The sequence below is a fragment of the Canis lupus genome, chromosome 32, assembly GCF_048164855.1.
Source record: "Canis lupus baileyi chromosome 32, mCanLup2.hap1, whole genome shotgun sequence".
Taxonomy (NCBI): Eukaryota; Metazoa; Chordata; class Mammalia; order Carnivora; family Canidae; genus Canis; species Canis lupus.
Window position 1 is genome coordinate 35560043 of NC_132869.1, and position 27510 is coordinate 35587552.

At 35.5% G+C, this 27510-nt stretch overlaps 1 protein-coding gene across 6 annotated transcripts in view; it reads left to right on the top strand.

The window, feature by feature from the left end:
• PIAS1 (protein inhibitor of activated STAT 1) overlaps window positions 1–27510 on the top strand; it is a 116247-nt gene that overhangs the window by 8515 nt on the left and 80222 nt on the right. For 4 of the 6 annotated variants that reach the window (XM_072809352.1, XM_072809354.1, XM_072809356.1 and 1 more), the window contains one exon: window positions 22874–23318. In XM_072809352.1, the coding sequence (XP_072665453.1) occupies window positions 22874–23318 (445 nt within the window). Of the gene's footprint in view, window positions 1–18379; window positions 18509–22292; window positions 22452–22873; window positions 23319–27510 lie in introns of those variants that run through there. The other 2 variants (XM_072809358.1, XM_072809355.1) reach the window with 2 other exon arrangements.

A 27510-nucleotide genomic window follows, 5' to 3' on the forward strand; every position in this document is an offset into this window, starting at 1 on the left:
TTTAGATGTGCATCTGTTTTTAACTGACGTTTTAAGTAAAGCAGTGCCGAGCATTAATATAAAGTGGAAATGAATTTGCCTTACTCATATCTTTTTTTCCTCAAAACTAAATGTTGCCAGAGTAGTAGTTTGGTAGGTAACATTGTTGAAGCTGTTATAGAAAAGAGGTTACAGAGGCAATGAAAATATTTTTCTATTTTAAGAAGGCATTTTTAAGGGTTAAATCGACTAATAAGTGCATATGTGAGCCTTTATGGGTTTAAATCAATAAATGGATATGTCAGTTAAGAATATTTGTGCAACATCTGGAAAGTACTGCACTGTGGAAGGAACAGTTGATGAGATTAAGGGGGTGAAGATGATCAAACTCTAAATTTGACATGTCAGATTTAGTCCTCATGTAAACTCGAATTTATGTAACAAGTTTTATGAATAGGATTTAAAAAAATAGGTGATAAAGAAAAGTTAGGTATGTAGTTATATTATCAATTTCCTAATTGCTGTGTACTTTTTGCTACTCTTACTAAAATGTTTGTGATTATACTTCCCCTTCCATGTTAAAAACTGTGGAACTCTCATTACTTTTGATTCCTTCTACTTTTGGTTTAAGTGGTATCACATGAAATGATAGCCCCCGAAACTCTTCCTCCCTTCAGAATTAACTGGTAAAACTTCATTCTTTGCAATGGATTTCTAGAACTCAGCAAAATGAAACTACCTTTTTGCCTTTTCTGTTTCACCTTAGATCAAACAAAATAAATATAAACCCTTTGAACATTAATAATTTTGAAATATCAGTAACTCTCAAGAGATTGTTGCAAATGTTTCTATTTTTTAAAACTTCATCTCCTTACCTTTCCTGCTATTCTTCTTTGCTTTCAGTTTCCCCCCTTTTGTTGCCAGGTTAATTTTCCTAAAACATTCTTTTCATCCTGTCACTCCAATAGCTTTCCATCGAAAACAGTATAAAGTCTTAGCTCTCAGGTATTCAGGGTTTTCTGTAGTGTGATCCCAGTCCACTTTGTGTGTCTTTTGTCGTCTTCACTGTGGCGAAAGTCCTCAACTTAAAGCCAGAGCTGTTAGTTTGCTTCTTTTTTGTTGACTGGTGTACTGCTTTGTAGACCACTTCATTTTCCCCCATTCCTATCCTGTGGGCAAAGTAGATGCTTAAGATATATTTGTGGAATGAACAAATTATGTTCAAGATTTGTTTCTGTTAGTAAGGGCCTGATGCACATGTCTGTATGACAGTCTAAATTGTAAATGTTCACATCTTCACATTTTTTTTCATGGCTGCTTTGTAGATGAACTTGAATAATGTTAAATCTGAAATAAATTATGAAAGACTGATTTAGGTTTGTCTTTTATATTTCTTTAAGTTATATAGATAATAAGTGAATACATTTCTTAGTGTAGTGATATGGCAGTAAATAGAGTACAGATTTAAAGACCTTCGTCATCTTCAACCTTCCCTTCCCCCAAGGGCAATCACTCTGATATCTTCTTTTTTGGGGGTGGGGAGCATAACAGCTTTTTTGAGGTATATCATACAGTTCATCTATTTAAAGTACACAATTAACTGGTTTTTAATCATTTACAAAGTTGTGCAACCATCAACATAATCTATTTTATTTTATTTTATTTTTTTAACATAATCAATTTTAGAATATTTTCCTTACCCCAAAAGAAATTCTGTACTTTTCAGCTATTATCCCGATTGCCCACAACTCATTTCACCCTGAGGCAGCTGCAAGTCTGCTTTTGGTCTCTGTAGATTTGCCTATTTTGGGCATTTCACATATATGAAATCCTAGAATACATAGTCTTGTGTGTCTGACCTATTCATATTTCTTTGTGTGGGCATTTATCTGTGCCTGTGTCATATTTGTAATTGTATGTGTATATCTATATTGGGAGCAGACTGAGCATAGAGAAGGAACTCAGTGTTACTAAATGAACGTACATATACATAAATATATATTCTAAAAACATAAATGGGATGATACTATACCTAATATCCTGTGACTTGCTTTTTTCAATTAATAGTATATATTGAAGATCTTTCCATGCCATATCCCAAAATGAGATTGTTTTTCATTCTTTTTTAACAGTGCACATATTTTATGTGTATATTTATAGAGGTTTACGTCTTGAATTTATGTGTATATGTCTAAAAGTTCTTGTTTTGAAGGTTTTGTTATACTGTTGCTTTATTTAAATAGTTGCCACATTTAATGTTTTGTCTATGGTTTTAGCATTGGAGTTGCACTGAAAAATAGGAATAAAAATTAGAACAGGTAAATGTTGTTTGGCTTGAGGAGAAATGGAATGTAGGCTCTTTATGGGATTCTGGTAGTGCACAGCCAAAGCAGTTCATTTTGTATTTGGGTTTCTGAATGTGAGCAAGCCTGTTTTTAGCTTCATGGCATAGTGCTTAAAATAGAATTTAACATGCTATCTTGTGCTTTATGGTGAATTTTAAGACTTTTTCTTGCAGTCATGTAGGTCTCATCTTAAAAAAAATCTGAAAGATTTCAGGATAAATATTTTTCTCTTATATTAAAATTATCATTCTGGTCTCTAGGGTCTATAAGTTACCCAAGAAAGGGAATGTAGAGACACCTAGCTTATGGTAGGTACTTGGCAATAGTTTTATTCGAGAAGTTATCTGTCACATTCTGTCATTCATTATTTTTGAGTTCTAGCTCTGAGGTACCAGGCTATCAGCGGTCTTAGTCTATCTCTGTGTATTAAATGTATTTAAACATTCTTGTTATAATGGAACATTTATTTAAAAATTATTATTTTTTAAAATCATACAAGTAGGGCATCAGCTATTACAGTGGTTCTCAAAGTCCATTTTCTAGACCTCTGGTGGTTTTCTCGGCTCTTTCTTGGGGTTGTCCAGGCCAAAACTATTGTTCTAATAGTAGTAAGGCATTGTTTGTTGTATTGCATTTGCAGAATCAGTGATGGGTAAAATTGCTGGTGCCTTAGCATGAATTAAGGCAGTGGCACTAAACTGTACTAGCTTAGTACGTCACCACCCATTTGGAATTAAAAAATAAATGCCAGTTATACATAGTATCCTTAATTAAGCAAAAAAAAAAAAAAAAAACAAAAAAAACACCACCATATTAATTTGATTATGTCTCAATCCTTGAGTCTGTTTGAAAATATATTTTGTGCCATGAAATAGAAAGTACCTGTAAAAGCACTTTTACTGAGTACCAAATCTGATGGTTAATTCAAAGAAAAGACTTTTTTTTGCAGCCTGAGTTGGGGCAAACTAGCTGCTTTTTTAATGGAATACCATTTTTACTTGAAAGACTGGCTGACAAAGTGTGGTTATATAGACTTGGATATTCAGCAGACATTTTTCTCTGCAAGAAAAACAACTGACAGTATTTGTTGCTGATGATAAAATTCAAGCTTTCAAGCAAAAATGGAATTTTGGAATACTTGTATTTGCTACTGTGAGTTTGACAGCTTCCCAGTACTTTTTGATAAGATCAGTGGTGGTACTAATGAATGCAATATATTGAAAGTGTCAACATTTGGAAGAACTGTGTAACTCAGTGAAGCAATGCTTTCTAAATAATGCATGGTATTATAAAATCATGCATAGGTAAAAAGATCCATTGGAAATGGAAGATAGACCAATGCATTTCAGTAAATCAGAGTAGGAAGTGTTCACTGATACGGTTTCAGATTCCATATTATGGCAGCCTTTAAGAAACTGCTGCTTGTTGAGTTTTGGTGAAGGATCAAAGAATGTCCACAGTTACTTGAAAAGGCTATCAAAGTATTATCTTTTTCCAACTACATACCTGTATGAGGCTGAATTTTCCTCATGTACTTCAGTCAGAACAATCTCAAAACAACAGTGCAGTTAGAACAACAATGGAGCAGATTAAATGCAGAAGCAGATATGAGAATCAGGCTGTCTTTATTAAGTCAGAAATTAAAGTGGTTTGCAAAAATGTGAAACAGTGACAGTCTTCTTGCTAGTAAGGTTTTGTCTTGGAACATAGTTTTTAAAATTAATATGTTAACAAATAATGAATTATTTTTAAATGATGATAAATCTTTAAAAATTCTGTATTAATTTCTAATATAGTAAATATAGATAGATTTCTTTAAAGATTTATTTGAAAGGGAGAGAGAGCATGGGGGGAGGGGCAAAAGGAGAGGGAGAGAGAATCTCAAGTAGACTCCCTGTTGAGCTCCGAGCCCAGTGGGCGGGGACTGATGGAACCAAGAGTCAGATGCTTCACCAACTCAGCCACCCTGGTGCCCCAGTATAGATAGATTTAATCAACAAAGTTTTCTTGATCCTCCATTTTCTAGACTATGAGAGTCCAGAGGGCAAAAACTTTGAAAACCTGAATGCTGTTTATATAAGATTTTTTAAAAAAAGATTTTACTTATTTATTCATGAGAGACACACAGAGAGAGAGAGAGAGAGAGAGGGAGAGAGGCAGAGACACAGAGAGAGAGGGAGAGAGGCAGAGACAAGGTAGAGGGAGAAGCAGGCTCCATGCAGCGAACCCGATGTGGGACTCGATTCCCAGTCTCCAGGATCAGGCCCTGGGCTGAAGGTGGCACTAAACTGCTGAGCCACCCTGGCTGTCCCTGTTTATGTGAGATTTACATTATAAGAGTCTATAGCTTAAAATGAGACTATCCCTTTCACCTCACCCATGGCATTTTTTTTTATTACTTAAAAGGAAAAATAGCTTGCTTATAGATAACAGTGATCCCATTTACAAGGCAAGTTTTGCAGAAACTGTTTAATTGTATCCTGCATCTCTGTATTAAAAGTACTGATGGTTTGCTTTGCATTGCATTGAATGACTCGAGTCTTAGATGCTTTAAATCAGTACCGTTGTGGGAATTGTGTAACTTTTTATTTTTTCGGGATGCCTGGGTGGCTCAGTGGTTGAGTGTCTGCCTTTGACTCAGGCCATGATCCTGGAGTTCTAGGATCGAGTCCCACATCCGGCTCTGCGAGGAGTGCCTGCTTCTCCCTCTGCCTGTGTCTCTGCCTTCCCTCTCTGTCTCTCGAGTAAATAAATAAGATCTTTAAAAAGAAAAAAAAAAAAAAAACCTTTTTATTTTCTCAAGGTTATGTCTCAACCCTTGATTGGCTTTTTTTCTGAAGTGGGGGATAGAAATAGCTTGGATAAATGAAAAATCCATACAGATGTCCCCTAACCTATTTTAGCCAATAATTTCCTCTTCAGCTGATCTTACTAGCCCTTTCCAAATATCCAAGATGATTGGTTTGCATTCAACCTATTTGTTTTCTTCTTTCCCTCTTGTAGGATTGAAGTGGAACCTAGAGATTATAAAACTCTGAATGCTTTTGTAGTTTCTTTTTACCTTTTTTTAGGGTTGTATTTGAAAAGCTTCAGCCTGTGTATTTTTCAAGCTTCTAAACCCTGGGTATCAAGGTAATATTGGAAAACAAAGATTTTTGTTTAAAAGTTATTCTAACCTGTGATTTTAAAATAAAGTCTTAAAGGTGAAAGATATTTTTAAGTATGGCATTTTTTTATGTAATTGAATCCTATTTGGGGAAAAACATGAATTTTAGAATTGCCATTATTTTTCACTCCTAAATTTAAATAGTAATCCTAGAAATAGTGCAATTACTAGTGAGAAGCAGGCAGAGTTAAAAGTTAATAACCCTTAATTCCATACTATTTTTAAAAAGTTACTTCTTGGTTTTTGTGGCAACTATGTTAAGTTTTTCTGGGGTGTCTGGCTGGCTCATTCAGTGGAGCGTGTGGCCTTTGATCCCAGGGTTGTGAGCTCAAGCCCCATGTTGGGAATGGAGCTTACTTAAAAAAATTAAATTAAAAAGAAAAGCTTTTCCAGGCAGCCTGGGTGGCTCAGCAGTTTAGCGTCACCTTCAGCCCAGGGCACAATGCTGGAGACCTGGGATCGAGTCCCACGTCGGGCTCCCTACATGGGGTATGCTTCTCTCTCTGCCTGTCTCTGCCTCTTTCTCTGTGTTTCTCATGAATAAAAAAAGCTTTTCCATGTGGCAACCCTCCTATGCCCAATGGAAAGGATATTAGTAAGACTCACTTGTAATTAGCATTGTTTGCATTTAAAAATGTGCTGTGCCTCTTGAATAGTTGGGTTGAGTAGTTTTCAGCTTTGCTACTTATAGGTTGGTTGTAATCGTCTAGAACATATTTTCTTTCAGGTAAACACTTCATACTGTACTGAGTTATTTTCTGGAATCTGATCTTAACAGGTGATTCTGTTGAGTGGGGAGAGTGATACTGAACATTTTGTTTTGCTTACAGTTTCCAGTTTTATTTGTAGCTTTAGTAAAAGTGGCCCAATTTTTGATGTTCAAATGTCTTGTCATCCTAACTCATAATCCATTTGAAGGAATGGGGTCTGAGCTTGATGTTGTGTTTGTATGGTGGGGGTTGTGGTGCTGAGGATGCAGTGAATGCTGTTGGAATTCAAGGGGCATATCCTCCATTGAATGTAATTCTGCAAATAAAGTTAATCAGGGAAAAAATTGATATTGATGTGAAGTGCAAATAGTTAAGCTGTTATTAATTAGCTATGGATTTAGGATATTTGATTGAAAAAGTAATACCTTATGAATATAAAAATAATTTTTTCACTTGATTTATTTTATTTATTTATTTAAAAAATTATTTATTTATTCATGAGAGACACACAGAGAGAGGCAGAAGCTTAGGCAGAGAGAGAAGCAGGCTCCCTACAGGGAGTCTGATGTGGGACTCAATCCCAGGACCCTGGGATCACAGCCTGAGCCAAAGGCAGATGCTCAACCACTGAACCACCCAGGTGCCCCTTTTTAGTTGATTTAAAAATTGTTTGATGTTTTATTAATTGCATTAATGTTTTCCCTTTTATAGTCTTAACATAGCTCATTAAAAACAAGGTTAAAGATAACTTATTTTACTTCACATATGATTAGGCCTTCTCATACACTTATTTATTTATTCAGTAAATATTTGAGTGTATGCTGTGTGTCTGGTATTGTGCTAGTCATCAGTATATAGAGGGATAATTAGAACAATTTCTGTTAGAAAGGAATTCCATATGATGGAGAGACAGACACATACTATCTTGTATCATAATTCTCTGCTTAAGACTAGTAGTAGGGCCATGTGTGGTTGATGTGTACAGTTTAATTTTGAAACCTTATATTTCTGAATTATTATATTTAAGATTATTTCTCCTCAACTTTCACATTAGAATACTTTAGATTGGTAAAAAAAAAAAATTTTTTACCATAACTTAAGTCTTTTGAAAAACATGCTAGAATAGTCTTTTGTTCTGAGATTTTTCTGTCCTTCCTATCCCAGATGCCTGGCCCCTGCCCACCTCCCTTCTTGCCTGATCCATGGTTTTAAAAAAGGATCTTTCATTTTTAGATTAGTATTTTGCCAGGCTAAATTAACCAAAATCTATTAGGAGTAATGCACTTTAAATAAAGTTAAGGTTGAACTTTAATAATGATCTTACTGAAAGTTTACTGTTAGATCTTTGACAAATCTTAGCTTTTCAGAAAATTTTCTCTAAGGGCTAGTTTTTTTCTCTTGAATGAAAACTAGACAATTTAAAGTATTCTAGAATTTTGGACAGAACAGACATTTTCTATTGTATATCTTTGCCTTTTGTAACATAAAGATGAGTTCCGCATTGTACATGGTACAGTGTGCCATTTCATTCTTGAACCTTTACATGCGACCTGTCTGGAGGTTTTAGGATCTTTATTCCTGGTGTGCTCAAACTTCATGATGAAATGCCTTCATATGGGTATATTTTAGTCATTGTGCTAAGGTACTTGATGGCACAATCTGGAGACACCTGTTCTTCTAGGAAATTGTTTTGTAACTAATCCTTTAGTAATATTCTCCCTTTTATTTTCTGTTTTCTCTCTTTTTTTTTTTTAAGGTTTCTTTTTTTTTTAATTTTTATTTATTTATGATAGTCACACAGAGAGAGAGAGAGAGAGAGAAGCAGAGACAGGCAGAGGGGGAGAAGCAGGCTCCATGCACCGGGAGCCTGACGTGGGATTCGATCCCGGGTCCCCAGGATCGCGCCCTGGGTCAAAGGCAGGCGCCAAACCGCTGCGCCACCCAGGGATCCCTATTTTCTGTTTTCTCTTGTCAGAGGACTGGACCTGTGCCTTTACATTTTTTTTTAAATTAATGTACTTTTTTAAGTAGGCTCCATGCCCACCGTGGAGCCCAGCATGGGGCTTGGACTCATGACCCTGAGATCAAGACCTGAGCTGAGATCAAGAGTCAGATGCTTAACTGACTGAGTCACCGAGGCGCCCCTACTTTTTTTTTTAAACCAGTTGATTATTGTCTTTTGTGCTTTGTGCTTGTGACTTTTCTTTTTTTCTTCTTTTACTGTCATTTTGTTTCCTGTTAGGGAAGGAATATGGTAGATGTTTGTATGGTCAGTTTGTATTTAACTGGTGGACATTGTAAACTCTGTGAAGCTTATAATATGAACTATATTAATATAGTTAATTCTTAAATAGTTGCCAGTGTTGAATGAAGATGTATATCAAATGATAGTAGAAATTGTGTTCTTTTATGAGAGAAAGCTAGGTTGCTTTAAAGAGAATGTATATACCAAAATAATATGTATAACTTTGAGGAATGTATAACTTACAGAACTAATAAAACATCGAACTAAATAGAATATTACAAAAGTTGGAGGCCTTTATTTGTGCACACTCATCCTGTTTTCCTTTGTAGTTCCTTTTAAGTAATTTGTATTAATAGGTTGCTTTTAAAATAAAAACTGGTGATGAAATATTAGTTATGTATATTATTTACCTTGTAAGGTTGTTTTTAAGCTGTTGCTTTAATTAAACCATCTAGTTATGTGGTAGTCTTACAAGTTTTCCAAATTTGATATAGCATTCTTTGAAGAGGAGAATTCCATAGGTGGAGGTGGAGAGGAAAGTTTTGGAGACCTCATTTTGAAAACATGCATAACTGTGGTAAATATATATGCCATTAGAATCTAGCAATTATGCCTAATGTTGTTTGGGGAAGATAAAGGGACTTAAGTTAATGCCACAGTGATTGACACTTGGTTAAATCTTGAAAAGTGCTTAGCTTTATATCTGTTCATGCTGTAATCCATGAGGAAGTTGAAGTGGTGAGAAAAGTCTAGCTTTTTGTGGAAGCATGAACCATTGAAGTCTGTGTTACACTTAATACATTTTCCCCATTATTTTGTTTGATACATTTAAAAAAGTTTTATTTAAAATAAATATTCCTTTTTCTGTGCTATATATATATCTTGTGCCAAATCTTGAAAACAAATAAGCACTGTCGTCTTTCTTGTCCTTCTCCCTGTTTCGAGTTTGGCCTTCCATACCCCAATTGCTTAAGGCAAGGATCTCATTCCATTAATAAAAATGAGGGCTGGTTTGTATGCCAGATACTGTGTTAGATGCTCAGTCATTATTTGGGAGTGAAGTAGGTTGAGTCTTACATTCTAGTATTCCAGTTAAATACATGAAATGTAGGTTGGTTTCTCTTGCACCTTTCTATATCTTAATTTTTATAAAGAACACATTTTTATAATTAGCAAAAAATGCTGTTTTTAAATTTTGGAAGATTTTTTTTTTTTTAAATTTATTATTGAGAGAGTAAGCTCCAGCAGGGGGCGGGGCAGCAGAAGAGGAGAGAAGCAAACTCTGTGGGATCCAATATGGGCCTCATCTCATCACCCTGAGATCATGACCTGGGGTGAAACTGAGAATCCCAAGAGTCTGAGGCTTAACCAAACGAGCCACCCAGGCACCTTTGGAATTTTTTTTTTAAAGATTTTATTTATTTATTCATAGACACAGAGAGAGAGAGAGGCAGAGACACAGACAGAGGGAGAAGCAGGCTCCATGCAGGGAGCCCGATGTGGGACTCGATCCCGGGTCTCCAGGATCACACCCCAGGCTGCAGTCAGCGCCAAACTGCTGCGCCACTGGGGCTGCCCTGGAATTTTTTTTTAAAATAACAAATAATAATGTGTTGAATACTTTGTTGTAGAAAGTTGAGTAGTTATTTGCTTTATGCTTATTAAAGGTAGTTTTGGAGGAAAGAGATGTGGGAATAGCAAGGAAAAGATTGAAGTAATTATCATGGGAAGTTTGATTGCTGGCTTACTGGAAAATTTAGTGAGATGCCTGTGTCCATTGAAATTGATGATTATGGATGTATAGTAACATCTGTTTACCTGTGTATCTGCCTGTCTGCCTGTGTTGTAAAGTTGGAACCAGTTGAATGTGCCAGGTATAGAGGGGAAAGGGAATTTTGCAAAGAAAGTTTAATGATGGGCTGTGGACTCTCTAAGCTGGATGTAAGGGGGCAGATGAATAGAGAGTGATAACATCAATGAATTGGAGATATTTATGATCTTGAATTGTTGCAGTGGAGGTACTTAAGCAAGAATAGGAGGTGATAGTTGGAGGATTTAGTGTTTTTTTTTTTTAAGATTTTATTTATTTGAGAGAGAGCAAGAGAGCATGGGCAACAGTAGGGCAGAGAGAGGGAGAAGCAGGCTTCTTCCTCCACCTATGTCTCTGCCTCTCTCTCTGTGTGTCTCCCATGAATAAATAAATAAGATCTTAAAAAAAAAAAAAAAAAAAAAAAAAAAAACCAGCAGCAGCAAGCCCTCCGCAGAGCATAGAGCCAGATACGGGACTTGATCCCAGGACCCCAGCATCATGACCTGAGCTGAAGGCAGACACTTAAACGACTGAGCCACCCAGGTGCTCTGTGTTTAGTGTTTGAATTAGTGATTTTGGAGGTGGTGCAGGTTTTGTAGAGAGATCCAAGGTGTGGCCACAGGAATGAGTGGCTGAGGGTGGAGAGTAATGATAAAAAGTTAAATATAGTTGAAGGTATTGGGTTGGAGTTTGGATAGTTGAAGTAGGTGCTAAAACCTTCAGTGAATGACAGGGATATTGTTCTAGATCGGCACTGTCCAGTACTACAGCCACTAGTCAGAATGTGGCTCTTGAGCATTTGAAATGTGTCGTCTGAATTGAGGTGTACTGGAAGTGCAGATATATAATGAATTTTGAAGACATTGTGTGAAAAGGGGGATGGAAAACATCTCAATTTTTATATTGCTTACATATTGGAATGATAATATTTTGGATATATGGGGCTAAGTAAAATATATTATTTTACGTGTTTCTTTATACTTTTAAAAAGTATAGTTAGTAGAAAATTTTAAATTACATATGTAGCTTGAATTTGGAGCTTATATTATCTTTCTTTTGGGCATTGGTTTTATAGAAATAATATCACCAGTAAGTAGTACGAGGATTAGAAGGGAAGACATCTGTAGGGGTCTCTGTAGAACCCAGTTTAAGAATCCTTTGAGAGATGGAGAGGATTTTCTTTTCTTTCTTTTTTTGTTTTTTTTTAGAGATTTTATTTATTTATTCATGACAGAGAGGTAGAGACAAAGGCAGAGAGTACAAGCAGGGGGTGTGGCAGATAGAGGGAGAGGGAGAAGCCGACTCCCCACTGAGCAGGGAGCCTGATGTGGATGTGGATCTCTATTCCAGGACACTGGGATCATGACCTGAGCAGAAGGCAGATGCTTAACTGACTGAGCCACCCAAGCTAGTGATGGCATTTTGAAATTATAAGATGGATGAGGTGTTCCAGAAAGACTGGTCTGAGTGAAGATAGAGTCAGGAATAGAGAGAAATTCTCATAGTTAAGACCTGGAATAATTTTTTTAAGTCCCTTTTAAAAATTTAAACATCTTTTATGGACTGCTTTAATGTTTTTAATAATTTGTCTTGGGCAGCCTGGGTGGCTCAGAGGTTTAGTGCCACCTTCAGCCCAGGGCCTAATCCTGGAGACCGGGGATCGAGTTCTACATCAGGCTCCCTGCATGGAGCCTGCTTCTTTCTCTGCCTGTGTCTCTGCCTCTCTCTCTCTCTTTCTGTGTCTCTCATGAATAAATAAAATCTTAAAAAAAAATAAATTTTGGAATATCTCAGTTGGTTAAGTGTCCGACCCTTGATTTCACCTCAGGTCATGATCTCAGGGTTATGAGATTGAGCCTCTTGTCAGTCTCTGCACTGGATTTGGGACCTGTGTAAGATCTCTCTCTCTGCCCCTTACCCCCCAAACCTTAGGCAGGCTGTCACTGTAAGACTTGAACAGCATTTTCCTCCAGCCTATTTTTTTCTTTTTAATATTTCCCTGTAGTTTTTGAGGACTCATTACCAGGGCTTTGATTTAAAAAAAATTTTTAAGTTTATTTAAGTAATCTCTGCACCCACCATAGTGCTCAGAACTCGACTCCAAGATCAAGAGCCACATGCTCTTCTCACTGAGCCAGCCAGGCATCTCATTCCCAAGGCTTTTTTTTTTTTTTTAAGATTTTATTTATTTGAGAGAAGAGAGAGCGAGTGCAGGAACAGGGGATGGGGGCAGGGGCAGAGGGAGAGGGAGAAGCTGACTCCTCGCTGAGCAGGAAGCCCTACACAGGTTTGATCCCAGGCCTCTGGGATCATGACCTAAGCAGAAGGCAGAGTCTTAATTTTCACCCCGATCTCCTCCCTTTCCCTCCCCACCCAAGGCTTTTAGAACATTTGTGGACATGTTTTCTAAGCTTATTTTTCTCTGAAAAGCAAGTCTATAAATCAGGATTGAAATATGATAACTTTAATTATTTTTCTTGGACACCCTGGACAGAGTGTATTGAATAATAACCTTAAGATTGGGGAATATTGGAGAAAAATAGTCATCTGCATCCTAAGTAGTTTAGTAATGTTATTTGTAACCTTAAACTTTATTGTTATCTGAAGGGGAATCTCATGATGTACCACAGGGCTCTGTAGTCTTGACCCTGTTATATCCCAGGTTTAAAGAATGGCCTGAATGATTATTTCTGGTTTTGTAGATGGCCCTGGGAAGAGTATGTTAGACGACAGAATCAAAGGGAGTTAGTTCATCATCTCCTGGGCACTTAAAAGTGTCATGTACAATATTTAACATAGGTGGTACAGAGATAAGTGCTTGTCTTTGAAAAGCTCAAAATATAGGGGAGGACATAGACCAGAAAATCAATAATTTATAACACCATGTATATGCTGCAATAGAGGGTGGAGACGACGGTTTGTCAGAGGGGTTTTGAAAGGCTGGAATGATGAATTGGGAAAAAAGTGAGGTTTAACAGCACCTAATATGAAGTTCTACTTTTAGATTTAAAAAATTTGTATTAAAGCATGAGGAGGTTTAACGTAAAAGCAGTTCACGTAAAACAAAAAAATCGAATAAAGGTTTTAGTGAACTTTAAGCTTAGTATGAGTAACTATGATGTGGATGCAACTCCCCTTCATCGCTGAAACAAAAACATAATACATACCACATCCTTCCCCTTGTGCAGGTAAAATAAACCAGTCAGCCTAAACTGCAAATGCCTTATTAGGTTACATTGGTAGAAATGCCGTGCTCATAGTAAGAGAGGTAATATTGCTATATTCAAGATTAGGCTGTTACTTGGATTATTTCAATCGCTCTGAGTACAGCGGACTGCTAAATGCTCCAGAGAACAATGATCAGGGTGGGAAGAGGTCTAGAAACCAAGCCTGCTGAAGGAAAATAATCCTCTTAGCACCTTTAAAAAATAGACTCTGTAGAACACCAATAGGACAAACTTATAGAACCATTGGTTGGAGTCAAAGGAAAATTTTGATTCATAGAGCTTTTCAGTAAGGTAGGTTGCTTTAAGATTAATAGGTTTTGAAGTCTCAGAAGAGTTTCAGCAGAGGCTGGGAGACCATCAGTTAAGGAGGTTATAGTAAAACTGTATTATTAGATGAAGAGTTGGATTAGAAGATTTCTAAAGTTTTATTTGATGTTCTGATTCTCCTATTTCCAAAAACTATCATTTTCCAGTTATCTGATAGTGTCTGTCTGTCATTGTCAGTACTCTGCAGCATTGTGTGGACTTTGGCATCTGACTTTTGAGTTGGGCTCCATTACTTGCTAGCTCTGTAACTTTGAGTAGGTTACACCTGTTACTCTGAAATAGTTTCCTTGATAGTTTCCCTCAAGGGCTTTACCTTAATCTCTTTTCTGGGACTTAGAAGGCTATGATTTAAAGACTTTTTAATATAGAATGCATTTCCCCCCTCAGTTTTTGTTTTGTTCATACTTGTCTTTTCCTCCTTTTAGTCTTCTTACCTTTCTCTCAAATAAAATACACAGTTTCTTTCATAGTTTCTCATTTTGTTTGAAACTTAAATTAGATGAGATGGTATTTACCAATTGCACTTGAAGTGTTTTGCTTGCTTTTGTTGGGGGAGTTTGGAAAAGAATCCTCAATCTTTTATAATTTGACAAAATTAAAATTTCTTCAAGCCCTGCTTATTATTTTCAAGTGCTAGATTTTATTTGAAAAGTGAATAGTGATTGTTTTCATGATCACGTCTGGTATTAATTGTGAAAAGAGGCACCTGTAGCTGGAATATTGCATGTGACCTGCAGTTTTTCTTTGCAATATTTCTTAGTCCTGTCTCTTCTGTGTTGACTGTCACATTTCCTTCTTGCCTTATATGTACGTAAATAATTCTTGTTGCTCTGTATTTTAGCTAGAGATCTTATTTCTTAGTCTTTTTTGTTTCATCTGTTCCAAAGGCAGCTACTGGGATAGCTTTAAACACTATTTTTTTTTTTTTGACATTTTTACTGCTCCCAAATATGCTTGTTTACTCTGTGTAGTTTAAGTTCCTTATGTCATTTAATGCCCCATGTCCCAGTGTAACACATATTCTGCTCTGGCTGAGATTTGTGATAAAACACTTCTGTTGGTTAGTGTTCATGAGCTTAGGCTCTGGAGTCAGGTCAGGTTTGAGCCCTGTCTCCATCACTTATTTAAATGTTTGACTTCAGGTTTAGTATCAGTTTTCTTGTTCATGCAATGAGAATAATAATGGTCTGTCTTCTTGGGTTCATGTGAGAGTTAAATAAGTTCATTATGTTTACTATAATTAGTATGTGATTGGCATATTGTAAGCATTAAACATATATTAGATTTATCATTATTTTAATTCTGTCAGTTCATGTAAATGACACTCAGAATTTTGATTGAAAATCTTACTAACCTAGATTCACTGACTATACAGATTGTTTCTGTTTCCTTAACTATGGGAGAGTAGAAGGATGAGAATAAAGATTTCATTTAATAGAGTTATAACATTACAGAATTTTGGAATTTTAAAGGAGCCTTGGAAAACCTCTAGTTAATCTCTCATTTTTTGAAGTGAGAAAACGTACCTTGTGAAAGATTGCGATTCAGTAAATTAGTGATCAAGTTGGTACTGGAATCCAAATTCTATATATACTGATATTATACATAGCACATTGTAGGTGTTCAGTAAGTTTTGAGAATCGAATTAATATGATAATTATGCATGTCTGTCTCTGAAGACTAACTTCTCTATATGTGTTCATTGTTCCTGTATTCCCTTTTTCTTCATACTCATTTAGGAGCTGTGCATTGATCCAGAAAGCATTTATTGAACATCTGTGTGCAGAACAGCCTTTTTTTTTTTTTTTTTATGATAGTCACACACAGAGAGAGAGAGAGAGAGAGGCAGAGACACAGGCAGAGGGAGAAGCAGGCTCCATGCACCGGGAGCCCGACATGGGATTCGATCCTGGGTCTCCAGGATCGCGCCCTGGGCCAAAGGCAGGCGCCAAACCGCTGTGCCACCCAGGGATCCCCAGAACAGCCTTATACTTAAATAAGAGTCATACTTTTCCTACCTCTGCCCAAGAAGTTTGGCAATGTGTTAGAATTTTACACTCTAAACTTTGTTTTTTTTTATTAGAAAAAATATTCAAATTTTAAAATGTTCTGAGTTAGGTTTATTATTTTTAATATCCAGGTTGTCATCTGGAAGGAGCCTTTTGAAGGACACATCCATATGTTTCATGAAATGTGGTAGTGCCTAACTGGGAATGATGTTTAAATTATCTGTCAGAAATTAAAGCCATGTTACACCAATCTAACAGTACTAAGCTTGTACTTTGCTTAAAGGAGAGCATGATCTCCATATTTTGTCATTAGGTGGGACTAAATGCAGCTGGTATGATGGAATAGAGACCAGGAGAAAATGGAGAAGATCAACTAGAGGAATAGGCCCTCGAGGTCACTTTTCAGTTATCTTATATTGAGAAATAAATACAAAATGAGAAATTGGGTTGAACAAGATTATAGAGATAACCATCCTGATTTGCTGCTTTAGTAGAAACTGTCTAACTAGGTTTTCTGGTTGAACTGGGCATTGTTGACCGATTACTAATATAGCTGCTTATTAACTATTTTGAATGGAGAGAATTAGAAATGATGCAGAAGTCATTTTCATTAGATGAAGCATCTGACTTTAAAAATAATAATATATTTTTGTTGTACTATACAGGCTTTAATTTATGCAATTATAGAATTTTTGATGATTGCTGTTATAGATAGAAAGCAAAAGTATACATGAAATATAATGTCGTTAAATGCCTAATTTGCCTGTGTTCAGAATTCATTTTGGTTTACTATTGGTTATGAATTGATACCAGATAAAGATTCATAATATAGAGTCTGCTTTATTGTAACTAATCTTCTAAACTGTTGCATTGGGATGTGTGAATGAAAGTAATTATGTTGCTCAACAGGAAGTACTTAATTCTTATTCACAATTTATGTATGACCTTTAATAATGTGGGGTCATAACTAAAAAACAATAATACTGGAAATTTTTTTAATTATAAAAAAAGTCTGTCTGTAGTACTAAATATTGTTGGTATTTATCTTTATCAGAATGTGGTCCCTGCTTCTGTAGTTGGCATAGGTGTTCTCATAGGCTCGTGTGTGTAAAATTTTACATATCTTAAAAGGGGATTAAGTTGAAATGTCTTATTTTTTGAATCCTGAGAACTTCCCCTTCCTTCCTCCTCATTATCCTGAGAACATTGGAAGCCAGTCCTATACTGCCAAAGCAGAACATTGGAGGATTCCTCTATCAAGAGTGATGAGATAAAAGGAAAAAAAGAATCCTCAAAACAGCCAAATTCCTGCCTGCTCTTCCTAGAATGGAGTACCTGAGTCTACTCACTCACACAGATCATTTGATCATGTTTTTAGTATTATACTCTTAAAATAAAAATGTACAGCTAGCAATCCACTGTCATTTGAGGAAAACACCAGGCATGAAAGATAGACCAAAGCTGATAATGAAAAAGAACCTAGAGGTTCCAGAGACCATGTGGGCAGCAGAAGAAAATAACAATGTCAAACACTCTATTTATTTATATCACCAGAGAGAAAATAAGATGCTCCATTCATGAAAAATAAGAGCAAAATATAGTGGGAAAAGCAAAGAAAAAAGGCATGGAACAAACAGAACAGAGCTCATAGGAATGAAAAAAAATTTTTTTAAAAGATTTTTATTATTAATGAGAGAGAGAGAGAGAGAGAGAGGGGCAAAGACACAGGCAGAGGGAGAAGCAGGCTCCATGCAGGGAGCCTGAGGTGGGACTCGATCCTGGGTCTCCAGGATCAGGCCCTAGGCCGAAGGCAGTGCTAAACCACTGAGCCATCCAGGCCGCCCCGGGAATGAAATTTTTAATAGAAGCGTTAGAAGATCAAGTTGAGGAAATCTCTCAGAAAATAGCACTAAATGCAAGAGATGTAAAATGCAAGGAAAAACAAAAACAAAAACAGAGTAAAGTAAAATTGGAGAATTGCTCCAGGAAGGCTAGTACCTAAATAATAGGCACACAAGAAAGAGACTAGAAAAAAGATGAAGTAAGAAAACCTCCCAGGATGGAAGGACATGCATCTCTAAATTTAAGACTCGGTAATTTCCAATCCATACAATGAAAGCAAAAACAAACCCCATGGAAAAACCCAGCCCCAAGATGCAACATTGCAAAATTGCAGAGCATGTAGAAGGAAGCTTTTTTTCCTTTTTAAAAGTATTTCATTTATTTATATGAGAGAGAGAGCGAGAGCGCGTGTGCATGAGCAGAGGGAGAAGGAGAAGCAGACTCCCTGCAGAGCACAGAGCATGACACAGGGCTGGATTCCAGGACCCTGAGATCATGACCTGAGCCAAAGTCATTCGCTTCACTGAGCCATCCAGGTGTCCCAAGAAGCTTCTATAAGCTTCCTTAGGGGGATATATAGGCAACTGTGAAGGATTGGGAATCAGGATGATTCCAAGCTTCTTAACAGCAACACCAGAAGCCAGAAGACAATGAGGAAAGGTTGTTAAAATTCTGACGGAACCTGCTTTCCTGTCTAGAATTCATATACTGAGCCAAACTCAATTATTAAGTGTGAGTAAATGAATATGTTTTTGGCCAATGCAAAGAATAAACCATAGCTTTCAGTTCCTTCTTAGGAAGCTAGTGGAAGAAATACTTTACTAAAAAGAGAAAACTAAAAGGAAAAGGTGAGATCAATGAAATGGATCCAATATGGAAGAGACAAAGGGAAATTACCAAGATAAGTTGAAGAGAAATTATATGACTATAGTTGTGTACCAGGTTTAGAGTAAGCAGTCTAAATTGGAACTTGATAGAGGGATACAGAAGGCATGTTTTTAAGAAAGAAATGAAAACATATTTACCTGATGTATTTGAGTATGTTGAAAGGAAACTTATTATCAGTTTGCAGATGAATTGGTTAACCTAGAAAACAAAGCAAATGCACAAATGGTGCAGTTTTTAACTAAGGAAAGCCAAGTTCCCACCGAAAAGGAAGAGTAATCATGATGTACTTTGGCTCAACTGTGAATATTATTTACAGCCATAGTAATAATGTAAACAATTAGTTCAACCAAAACTTATAATGGGAACATAGGGGTAGAGGTATCACAGAGCTAAACCTAAGTTATTGTTTATAATAAGTTAATTTTTTCCTAGAAGGAAAAATTTTAAGAACATAGACCTGCTGTATAGAATATAGTGAAAAATGCCAGAAGAAATTGCCAAAAAAACTTGAAAGAGATTGCCTCAGGGATGTGAAAAGTGGGAATAGGGCAAGGGACATCTGTTTTCTCCTCACACTATTTGAGTCTTTTTTTTTTTTTTTTTTTTTTTACTATTTGAGTTTTTAAACTGTGTGCATGTCTGCTTGATTAAAAAAAATAATTTTAAAAAGATGCCCCTCACAGAATGCTTTCTGTACAGAGTATGTACATTTCTCAGACATTCTGAATTTCCTAGGGTTGTGACAACTATCATTTGGGGATGTAGAGTCAGCAGAATGCTATTTGAGGAGGTAATGATTTCTAGCAGTAGCAGTGGTTGATGTTATCCTTAGTTATAAATATTCATTTTGTTGTAGTGCTAACAAATGGAGATTTTTAAACACATGACAGATTAAAATATATCGCGTTTTAACATCTTAGATGTGAGTGTTTAGTTTTCCTCTGTGTTGTCAACACTTTGCATTGTGAATTGATTGCTCCATGCTTCTCTGAAGCCTTTCGGTTGAGTGATACTTCAGATGTTTGTGTTACCCGCCCCCTTTTATTTTATTTTTTTTAAAGTACTGCATGCTTATTACAGTCCTTAAGAGTATGCAGCAGCTGCTCCAATAATAGTAATGGATAGAACCCCGTCTTTCACTAAACCTGATTTTAAGCTGCAGTGGTTAATTTGAATCCAGATGCATTCTTTTCTTATCTGAACCAATTTTTGTAAAGCCAAAATATTGAAGCTTGAAATGGAGATTGAATGTTAAATCAATTAGTCTTTTAAAAGGTGTTTCTCTTTCCTAATTGAAAGGCATGTGGTTTGTTTCCTCTAAAAGATGGTATCAGTGTAAGAGCACAACATTTGGAGTATTTATACAATATTCAACAAATTTTTAAATTTGCCTAGGCCTCAGGTTCCCTATCTGTAGAATGAGGACAGTATCTGCCTCATAATTATGATTAATTACACATCCTGTAAAAAAAGGTAAAAAGTAAAGTATAAGTAAAAAGTTATACTTTATGTCATCAATTTTTTTCTTTTGGCCATCAAGCAAGAGATTTTAGGTGAATTGACAATGTGTTCTTCATGTAAGTAAGATGATAATACATCTATGCTGCATTTAAATCCTTAACACCCATAGAGTAAGGACAAAAACTGTCATCACTGAAAAGACTGTGATGATCCCTGAGTTTCAGGTTTGTGTTTGACCTAGGTGAATGCAGTTGAAGTAGAAAGACGTTCTTCTCTTTCTAAAATTTATACTACTTTCTGTATAAAAATGAGGTACATTTGACCAATCCCAACCTAAAATTTTTTTTTTTTTTTTTAAATTTTATTTATTTATGATAGTCACATAGAGAGAGAGAGAGAGAGAGGCAGAGACACAGGCAGAGGGAGAAGCAGGCTCCATGCACCAGGAGCCTGATGTGGGATTCGATCCCGGGTCTCCAGGATCGCGCCCTGGGCCAAAGGCAGGCGCCAAACCGCTGCGCCACCCAGGGATCCCCCAACCTAAAATTTTTTTTTTTTTTTTTTTTTTTCCCAACCTAAAATTTTTTTAACAGATAATCTCAGTAGCATAAAATTCTGTTATTTCTACAAAAGCAGAAGCTTACTTATTAATGCTTATTACTTTTCAGTTGAAGTGCTGGTTCCTTTTAAAATAAGTCATAAAAATCTTTAAAACTATTTTGTACTCTTAGGACATTTTGGAGAGTAGGGAGAAATTGATATCCTGCTCTCATTATAGTTAGTAATTATTTCTGATCATATCTAAAAAAGGGAAACATTTGTAGGATTTAGGGTAGACTTTATTTTTAAGGCCTATAGTATTTCTTTGCGTGCCTTATATAGAACATAAGAGTTTGGGAGTTCATTTGCATTTGTATTGTAGTTATATATATGACTTCACCATTGTAGATTCTACTCCACCCTTTCTTCTGGTGTGACTGCCTTGTTTATTTTGTTTTTTTCATTCATTTATTTATTTATTGCCTAGGTATTTGATGAGTTTGTACTGTTGTCAGGCCCTAGTGTTAGATGCTGAGGGTGACATTAGCTTGTGACTTAGAAGACCTCATACTGGTCATGGAATTGCTTGTGCAAATAGAAAATTGTAATAAAGCAAGACAAGTGCTAAATAAAGATATGAAAAATGGCTAGTAAAAGTAGTGAGAAAAGAGTCATTAATGTTGCCAGGCCTAATAGACTAAGGCTGACAAAAGCTAGAATTTGAAGAAATACAGTATTTTTCAGGCCAGAGAAGTAGGGGAAGGGCTCATATATGTTTGATTACTAGCTATATTGTACATAAAGCTCTTTATACCCTGTTTTCTATTTGATTTTTTTACTTGTTATGCACTCTCTCAAGAGCTTCCAGAGGATTGGCTGAGGTAGGGTGGCCTCTCAAGGAGTGGCAGTGAATTAGGAAAGGCATTTTATCTTTTGTGTATTGCTATTTGGTATGAGGTGAGGGATAAAACAGTTGGGGAAATAGAGAGCCCGTGGTAAACTTATATGTGTCTTCTACTCTAACACCTCCCTGTCAGTGGTGGTCAAGTGAGGATCGTACTGTTACTACTATATGATCTTGGGTAAGAACCTTTCTTCTCTCTGGATTCCATTTTCTTCCACTTTAAAATGAGAGGATTTGTATACATGGGCATTTCTTTTTGGTAGTCTCTTAGTAATTGGAGAAAAAGGAGAAACAGTGACCAAACAGGTTTGGGAACAAAGAGTTAAACAAAGTTAAATAGATTTCATTATTACGACCTTCTACATTATGGCATGTGGATTGAATTCCTAGACTTTTTAGCAGTGGCCTTGCCAGTGGAGAGAGTCAATATTGTTTGCAGCTTTGTCCTTTTCCTAAAACCTTTCCTAAAGGTTTAGTGAAAAGAGCATGGGCTTTAGAATCATACATATCTGGATTTGAATCCTGATTGCTACTTAGTAGCTCTGTGGCCTTAGGTAAGTTGTTTGACCTTTCTTAACTGTAAAGTTTCTTCATGTGTAAAGAAAGAAGGGTATAACACCTTGTGGAGATAATATAGATTAAGGGTCAACCCATATGAAAATACCAAGTATATCTGGTAAATAATGGGTCAAAAAGGATATGTAGTTTTTAAGTCGTACAAATTCAGGGTCAGCATATAATGTAATACCAATTTTTTTTTAGATTTTATTTACTTGAGAAAGAGAGCAGGTGTGCATGGGAAGTGGTGGTGGACGGGAGGTGCAGAGGAAGAGGGAAAAAGGGAGAAGCAGTCTACCGGCTGAGCAGGAAGCCCAACGTGGGGTTCGATCCCAGGACCCCGAGATCATGACCTGAGCTGAGGATTGACGCTCAACCGAGTCATCCAGGTGCCCTGTGATAGTATGTTATTTATATCCTGCTTGCATCTGGTGTTTGAGGTAGGCTATTTATATGTTTAACATATAGTTATAGACTTTCCCTCCAAGAAAACAAATATTCTTGAGGGCTCATCATTCTATTTTGCCATCCACATAGCACACAGCACTCTCCTGGAGACTCAGTAAGTGCTTGATTAATAGCTGATAATTGTCTCAAAACAGTGGTGGAATGAGGTGAGATGTGGTTCTACCCGGTGTATATGTCATCTTACATCTTTCATAACCCTGGGTAGACGTCACTGAATTTATGAGTATTAAATTTTCTTGGTTACTTATTTGAAGTTGGAAATAACTAGAATTGGCTGTAACTGAACAAACCATGAGGAGAAAGGGTTATAACAAAGTATTAATTGTAATTTATACTGTTTAATTGTAATATGTTATTGGAATACTAACATTTTACATTTTGTTTTGTCTCTAAGCAAATGGTTATGAGCCTTAGAGTTTCTGAACTCCAAGTACTGTTGGGCTACGCTGGGAGAAACAAGCACGGACGCAAACACGAACTTCTCACAAAAGCCCTGCATTTGCTAAAGGCTGGCTGCAGTCCTGCTGTGCAAATGAAAATTAAAGAACTCTATAGGCGGAGGTTCCCCCAGAAAATCATGACGCCCGCGGACTTGTCCATCCCCAATGTCCATTCAAGTCCTATGCCAGCAACTTTGTCTCCATCTACCATTCCACAGCTCACTTACGATGGTCACCCTGCATCATCACCGTTACTCCCTGTTTCTCTTCTGGGACCTAAACATGAACTGGAACTCCCACATCTTACATCAGCTCTTCACCCAGTCCATCCGGATATAAAACTTCAAAAATTACCATTTTATGATTTACTGGATGAACTGATAAAACCCACCAGTCTAGGTAAGATTATTCTATAATGGTTATTTGGTTACTTGAGGGGGGTGGGATGGGGAGATAGTTTCGATTTGACCCAGTTTAGTATTCATAATGAAATTTTCCTTTGATAGTAGCATTCAGATTACAATAAGGATCTTTCAGTTTTAGACAAAATCAAATATGTAAAAGCTGTCTTTTAGGCAAAGAAAAAAGTATAGTCAAGTTTCCAGTGATGGTTGCTGACACAGTAAATATTAAAAAGTTTCCAAGAATGTAAACCTTTAAAGTGTAATTTTTTAATTATTAATATTTTTATTATAACTCTAACAAATTAAAAAATTAATTCTAGTAATACTACCAGCCTCAGAATTCAATTCTTAATATTCAAGGGTTGATAACATCTAAAACAAACGACTGACTAGTTTTGGTTATTTAAATGAGTAAATGGTTTTAATTATTATAAAAAGGGATTTGAGCTTTGATGTGTAGTATTTCAATTTCAGCTGACTTTTTCAAGTGGATATGTGTGCTTTGCAGGTGCACACATGATCATGGTTTTATAATATGAATACTTGAATGAAATTTTATTAATTGTGTTTTACCATTGTTTGATTAATGTTTAGCATATTAATAGAATTCACTATATTAATCAACTTGTAATTTTAGTTTTGCCAATACTACCTTTTTTTTTAACCTTACTTTATTTAACATAGAATAAAACTGAGTATTGTGATCCTTGATACCTTTGTCATATTTAAAATATGTGATGTCCAGGTGCTGGTTTATTGTTGTAAATTAGTGGTTGACAAGCTGTGGCCAGCAAGGCGACTCCAGCCTGCTGTCTGTTTTTTGTGAATAATAATAATTATAATAACCTGGGCTTTTTTTTTTTTATTTTGTTTTTAATATTCCCAAAGGGTTGTAAAAAAACCAAAGGCAAGAACAAAAAGAATAATGTGTAGCAGAGACTATGTTTGTCTGCAAGACCTAAAATATTTGCTGTCTCACCTTTACAGAAAAAGTTTGCTGACCCTTGTTTATAAATCAGTAAACATTTCAGTTTGGGGGATTGGTTAGTGTTAAATTTTGAGAACATACTGAAATTCTTTGAATTGGGAAATGTTTGTTTTTAATTATATTTAACAGAATTACCTGAATAAATTAAGATTATAGGAATCCTTTTCAAACAACATGAATTTTATATCACATTATTGTATTTTTAAAATAGCTCTAATAAGGGAATCTAACATTTGTCAAGAACCTATTGTATGCTTATAAAACATATACGTGCTCATTATAAAAAATGAAATGTCAAAGTCTTTTCCTCATTAGTAGTTTAGTGTGCATGCATATATAAACAAACTATATGTCTTGTTTTTCAAGAAGGAATCATATTTTCATCATATTCCATGACTTGCCTTTTCTCCCTCCAATAGAGACATCTCTATCTTGTTTCACATTTTTAATTGAAGGCTATGCATGCACACATACACATAGTGTATGTGTGTATGTATATATATACATACTCATACATTCTAGCTCATTTCTTGTTAAAAGAGTGTATACTATTCCATGATTTAAATACATCCCCTATTAAAAAACAAATTTTTCTAGTTTTTTTTTTTGCTGCCAAAAACCGTGCTATAGTGAACATCATTTGAAATTTAAAAGGAAAAATTGTTGGTAGCTTTTATTTGATTTGAGACCAAATTCTCTTTTGGTCTTAATTAATGTATCTTGCTGTTTTCATTTTCAGTAATATAAATTTCGAGTACCAGTGAATAGATGATGTTTACATGTATCTAAATTTTGTTATAAACAGTAGAAATGCGAATTTGACAGACATTATAGTAATTTTTTTTACACATAGTTATAATGTTAAACTTATACAAACATTATAATTAAACTTTATTGTAAAGTTTAAATTAGAATTGAGAGAATTTTAAGTCAATTATTTTTAATTTCACTGAGGTACTTTGTTTGAATATATTTGTTAATGTTAGACAATTTCTAATTGTCTACACTGATAATCTTTTCATGCCTTTTTAGCTTAACATGTATCATAACTTACACATTTTGTATTTTATACTTTAATACTTCAGGATACTTTCATCCTTATGAACTTTTCGATGTATAATAGTAATGGGTAAACCTATCTGATTTTCCTCTGAAAGATATTAGAAACAGTTCCTAAGAAATCATGTTCTTTCAAAAAAAAAAAAAAGAAATTATGTTCTTAAAGCTATAATTTTTTATATTTTTCTATAGTGCTTTTCTCCTAATGACTTTTAAAGAATAGGCAGTAAATTTTATTTTATTTTATTTTATTTTATTTTATTTTATTTTATTTTATTTTATTTCATTTCATTTCATTTCATTTCATTTCATTTTATTTATTATTTTATTTCTTTAGGCAGTAAATTTTAAATAATTTTTCCATCTTTATCTGAAAATTTATAGAGGGCAGCCCGGGTAGTTCGGTGGTTTAGTGCCTGCCTTTGGTCCAGGGCCTGATCCTGGAGACCCGGGATCAAGTCCCACGTTGGGTTCCCTGCATGGAGCCTGCTTCTCCCTCTGCCTGTGTCTCTGCCTCTCTCTCTCTCTCTGTGTCTCTCATGAATAAATAAATAAAATCTTAAAAAAAAAAAAAAAAACATAGACTACCCAATGAGCTGTTTTTGGTAATTTTTAAAAACAATGCCATAAAGTTTTTCCCATCCTTGATAACTAGTAAGTAAACCCTTGTATTTGTAAAATTGACTAGATTGAAGTATTAAAGTATTTCTCATGAGATTTATTTAATTAGGCTTTCTTTGTACTGTCAGTTCTTGTTATTTGCACATTCTGTGTATGTGAATATCTGATATTTCAAATTTATTTATAATTTCAAAATCATTACAACAGTTTCATGGTCATTATGGACATGCACAGAATGGTGAAAAATCTGAGTCTTTGGATTCGCTCTTTCCCACAAGGTGACTCTTGCAGCCTTGTTTTCAGCTCTCATACTGTAAAGATGTGTCCTCTTGTGCTCTGTTTAGTGTCATGTTCTTTGCACTTTTGTGCTTTTTGTTGGTGATTTCAGTTATAAATAGCCCCCAGCCATAGTGCTGAAGTTCTGTCTAGTGTTCCTAAATGCAAAAAGGCTGCAGTTCACCTAAAGGAAAAAAAAATATATGTATTCAGTTGTGTTCAGGCTTGAGTGAATGCTGTTGGCTATAAGGTAGTGTTAATGAATCACCAGTATATATTAAATAAGGTGTCCTTGAACAGAGACACACCTAAAACAAGGTTACATTGTGGTTAGTTGCTGCAAATGTCATCAGGGCTTGCAGGAACCTAGCCCTATGTATTCCCTAGGAGCATTGATTGGTTCATTATTTACTAATTTATTGTTTGTGATGACTTTATAGAACAATTGCCACACATAATAAAAATTGTGCATTTGAAGTATAATTTGATTTGAATACTAGTTTTTATTGAATAAATCCGTTGTGGTATGCAACACAATGAATAGGTGTTAATAGAATTGCTCGGTGGTATATAGATTTCTAATTTCTCATTTTTACCATAGAATTGAAATAAAAATCATCATTTTGGTTATGCATAAAATGATCTTACCAGAAAGTAATTTGTGGAGGTTTATTGACTCAGTAAATATTCAGGGGAGGGAATGCTCAGTGAATCTGAAAAAGATTTATTGAAAAAGGATTTTAAGTAATTGCAGAGTTTAGGCTGAATATATTTTAAAGTCCTGTCTATTTGGCAAAAAAATGAAAGAATCTATAAGATTCTTTATGTTATTTAAAAAACTATTTCTGGGATCCCTGGGTGGCGCAGCGGTTTGGCGCCTGCCTTTGGCCCAGGGCGCGATCCTGGAGACCCGGGATCGAATCCCACGTCGGGCTCCCGGTGCATGGAGCCTGCTTCTCCCTCTGCCTGTGTCTCTGCCTCTCTCTCTCTCTCTCTCTGTGACTATCATAAATAAATAAAAAAAAAAAAAAAATAAAATAAAATAAAAAACTATTTCTGCTTCATTAAATGAAGTGACTACTTCATCATAGAATTCAGTTTTCTAAAGTATTACTTTTGCCAATAGCTCATCTGTTCTGAATATAGGAAAACAACATTTTCTGAAAAAGTAAATTACTTCTAACATTCTCTTTGTTTTTAAATATATATACGTTTAAAATCATTACAAGCTCATAAGAATTAG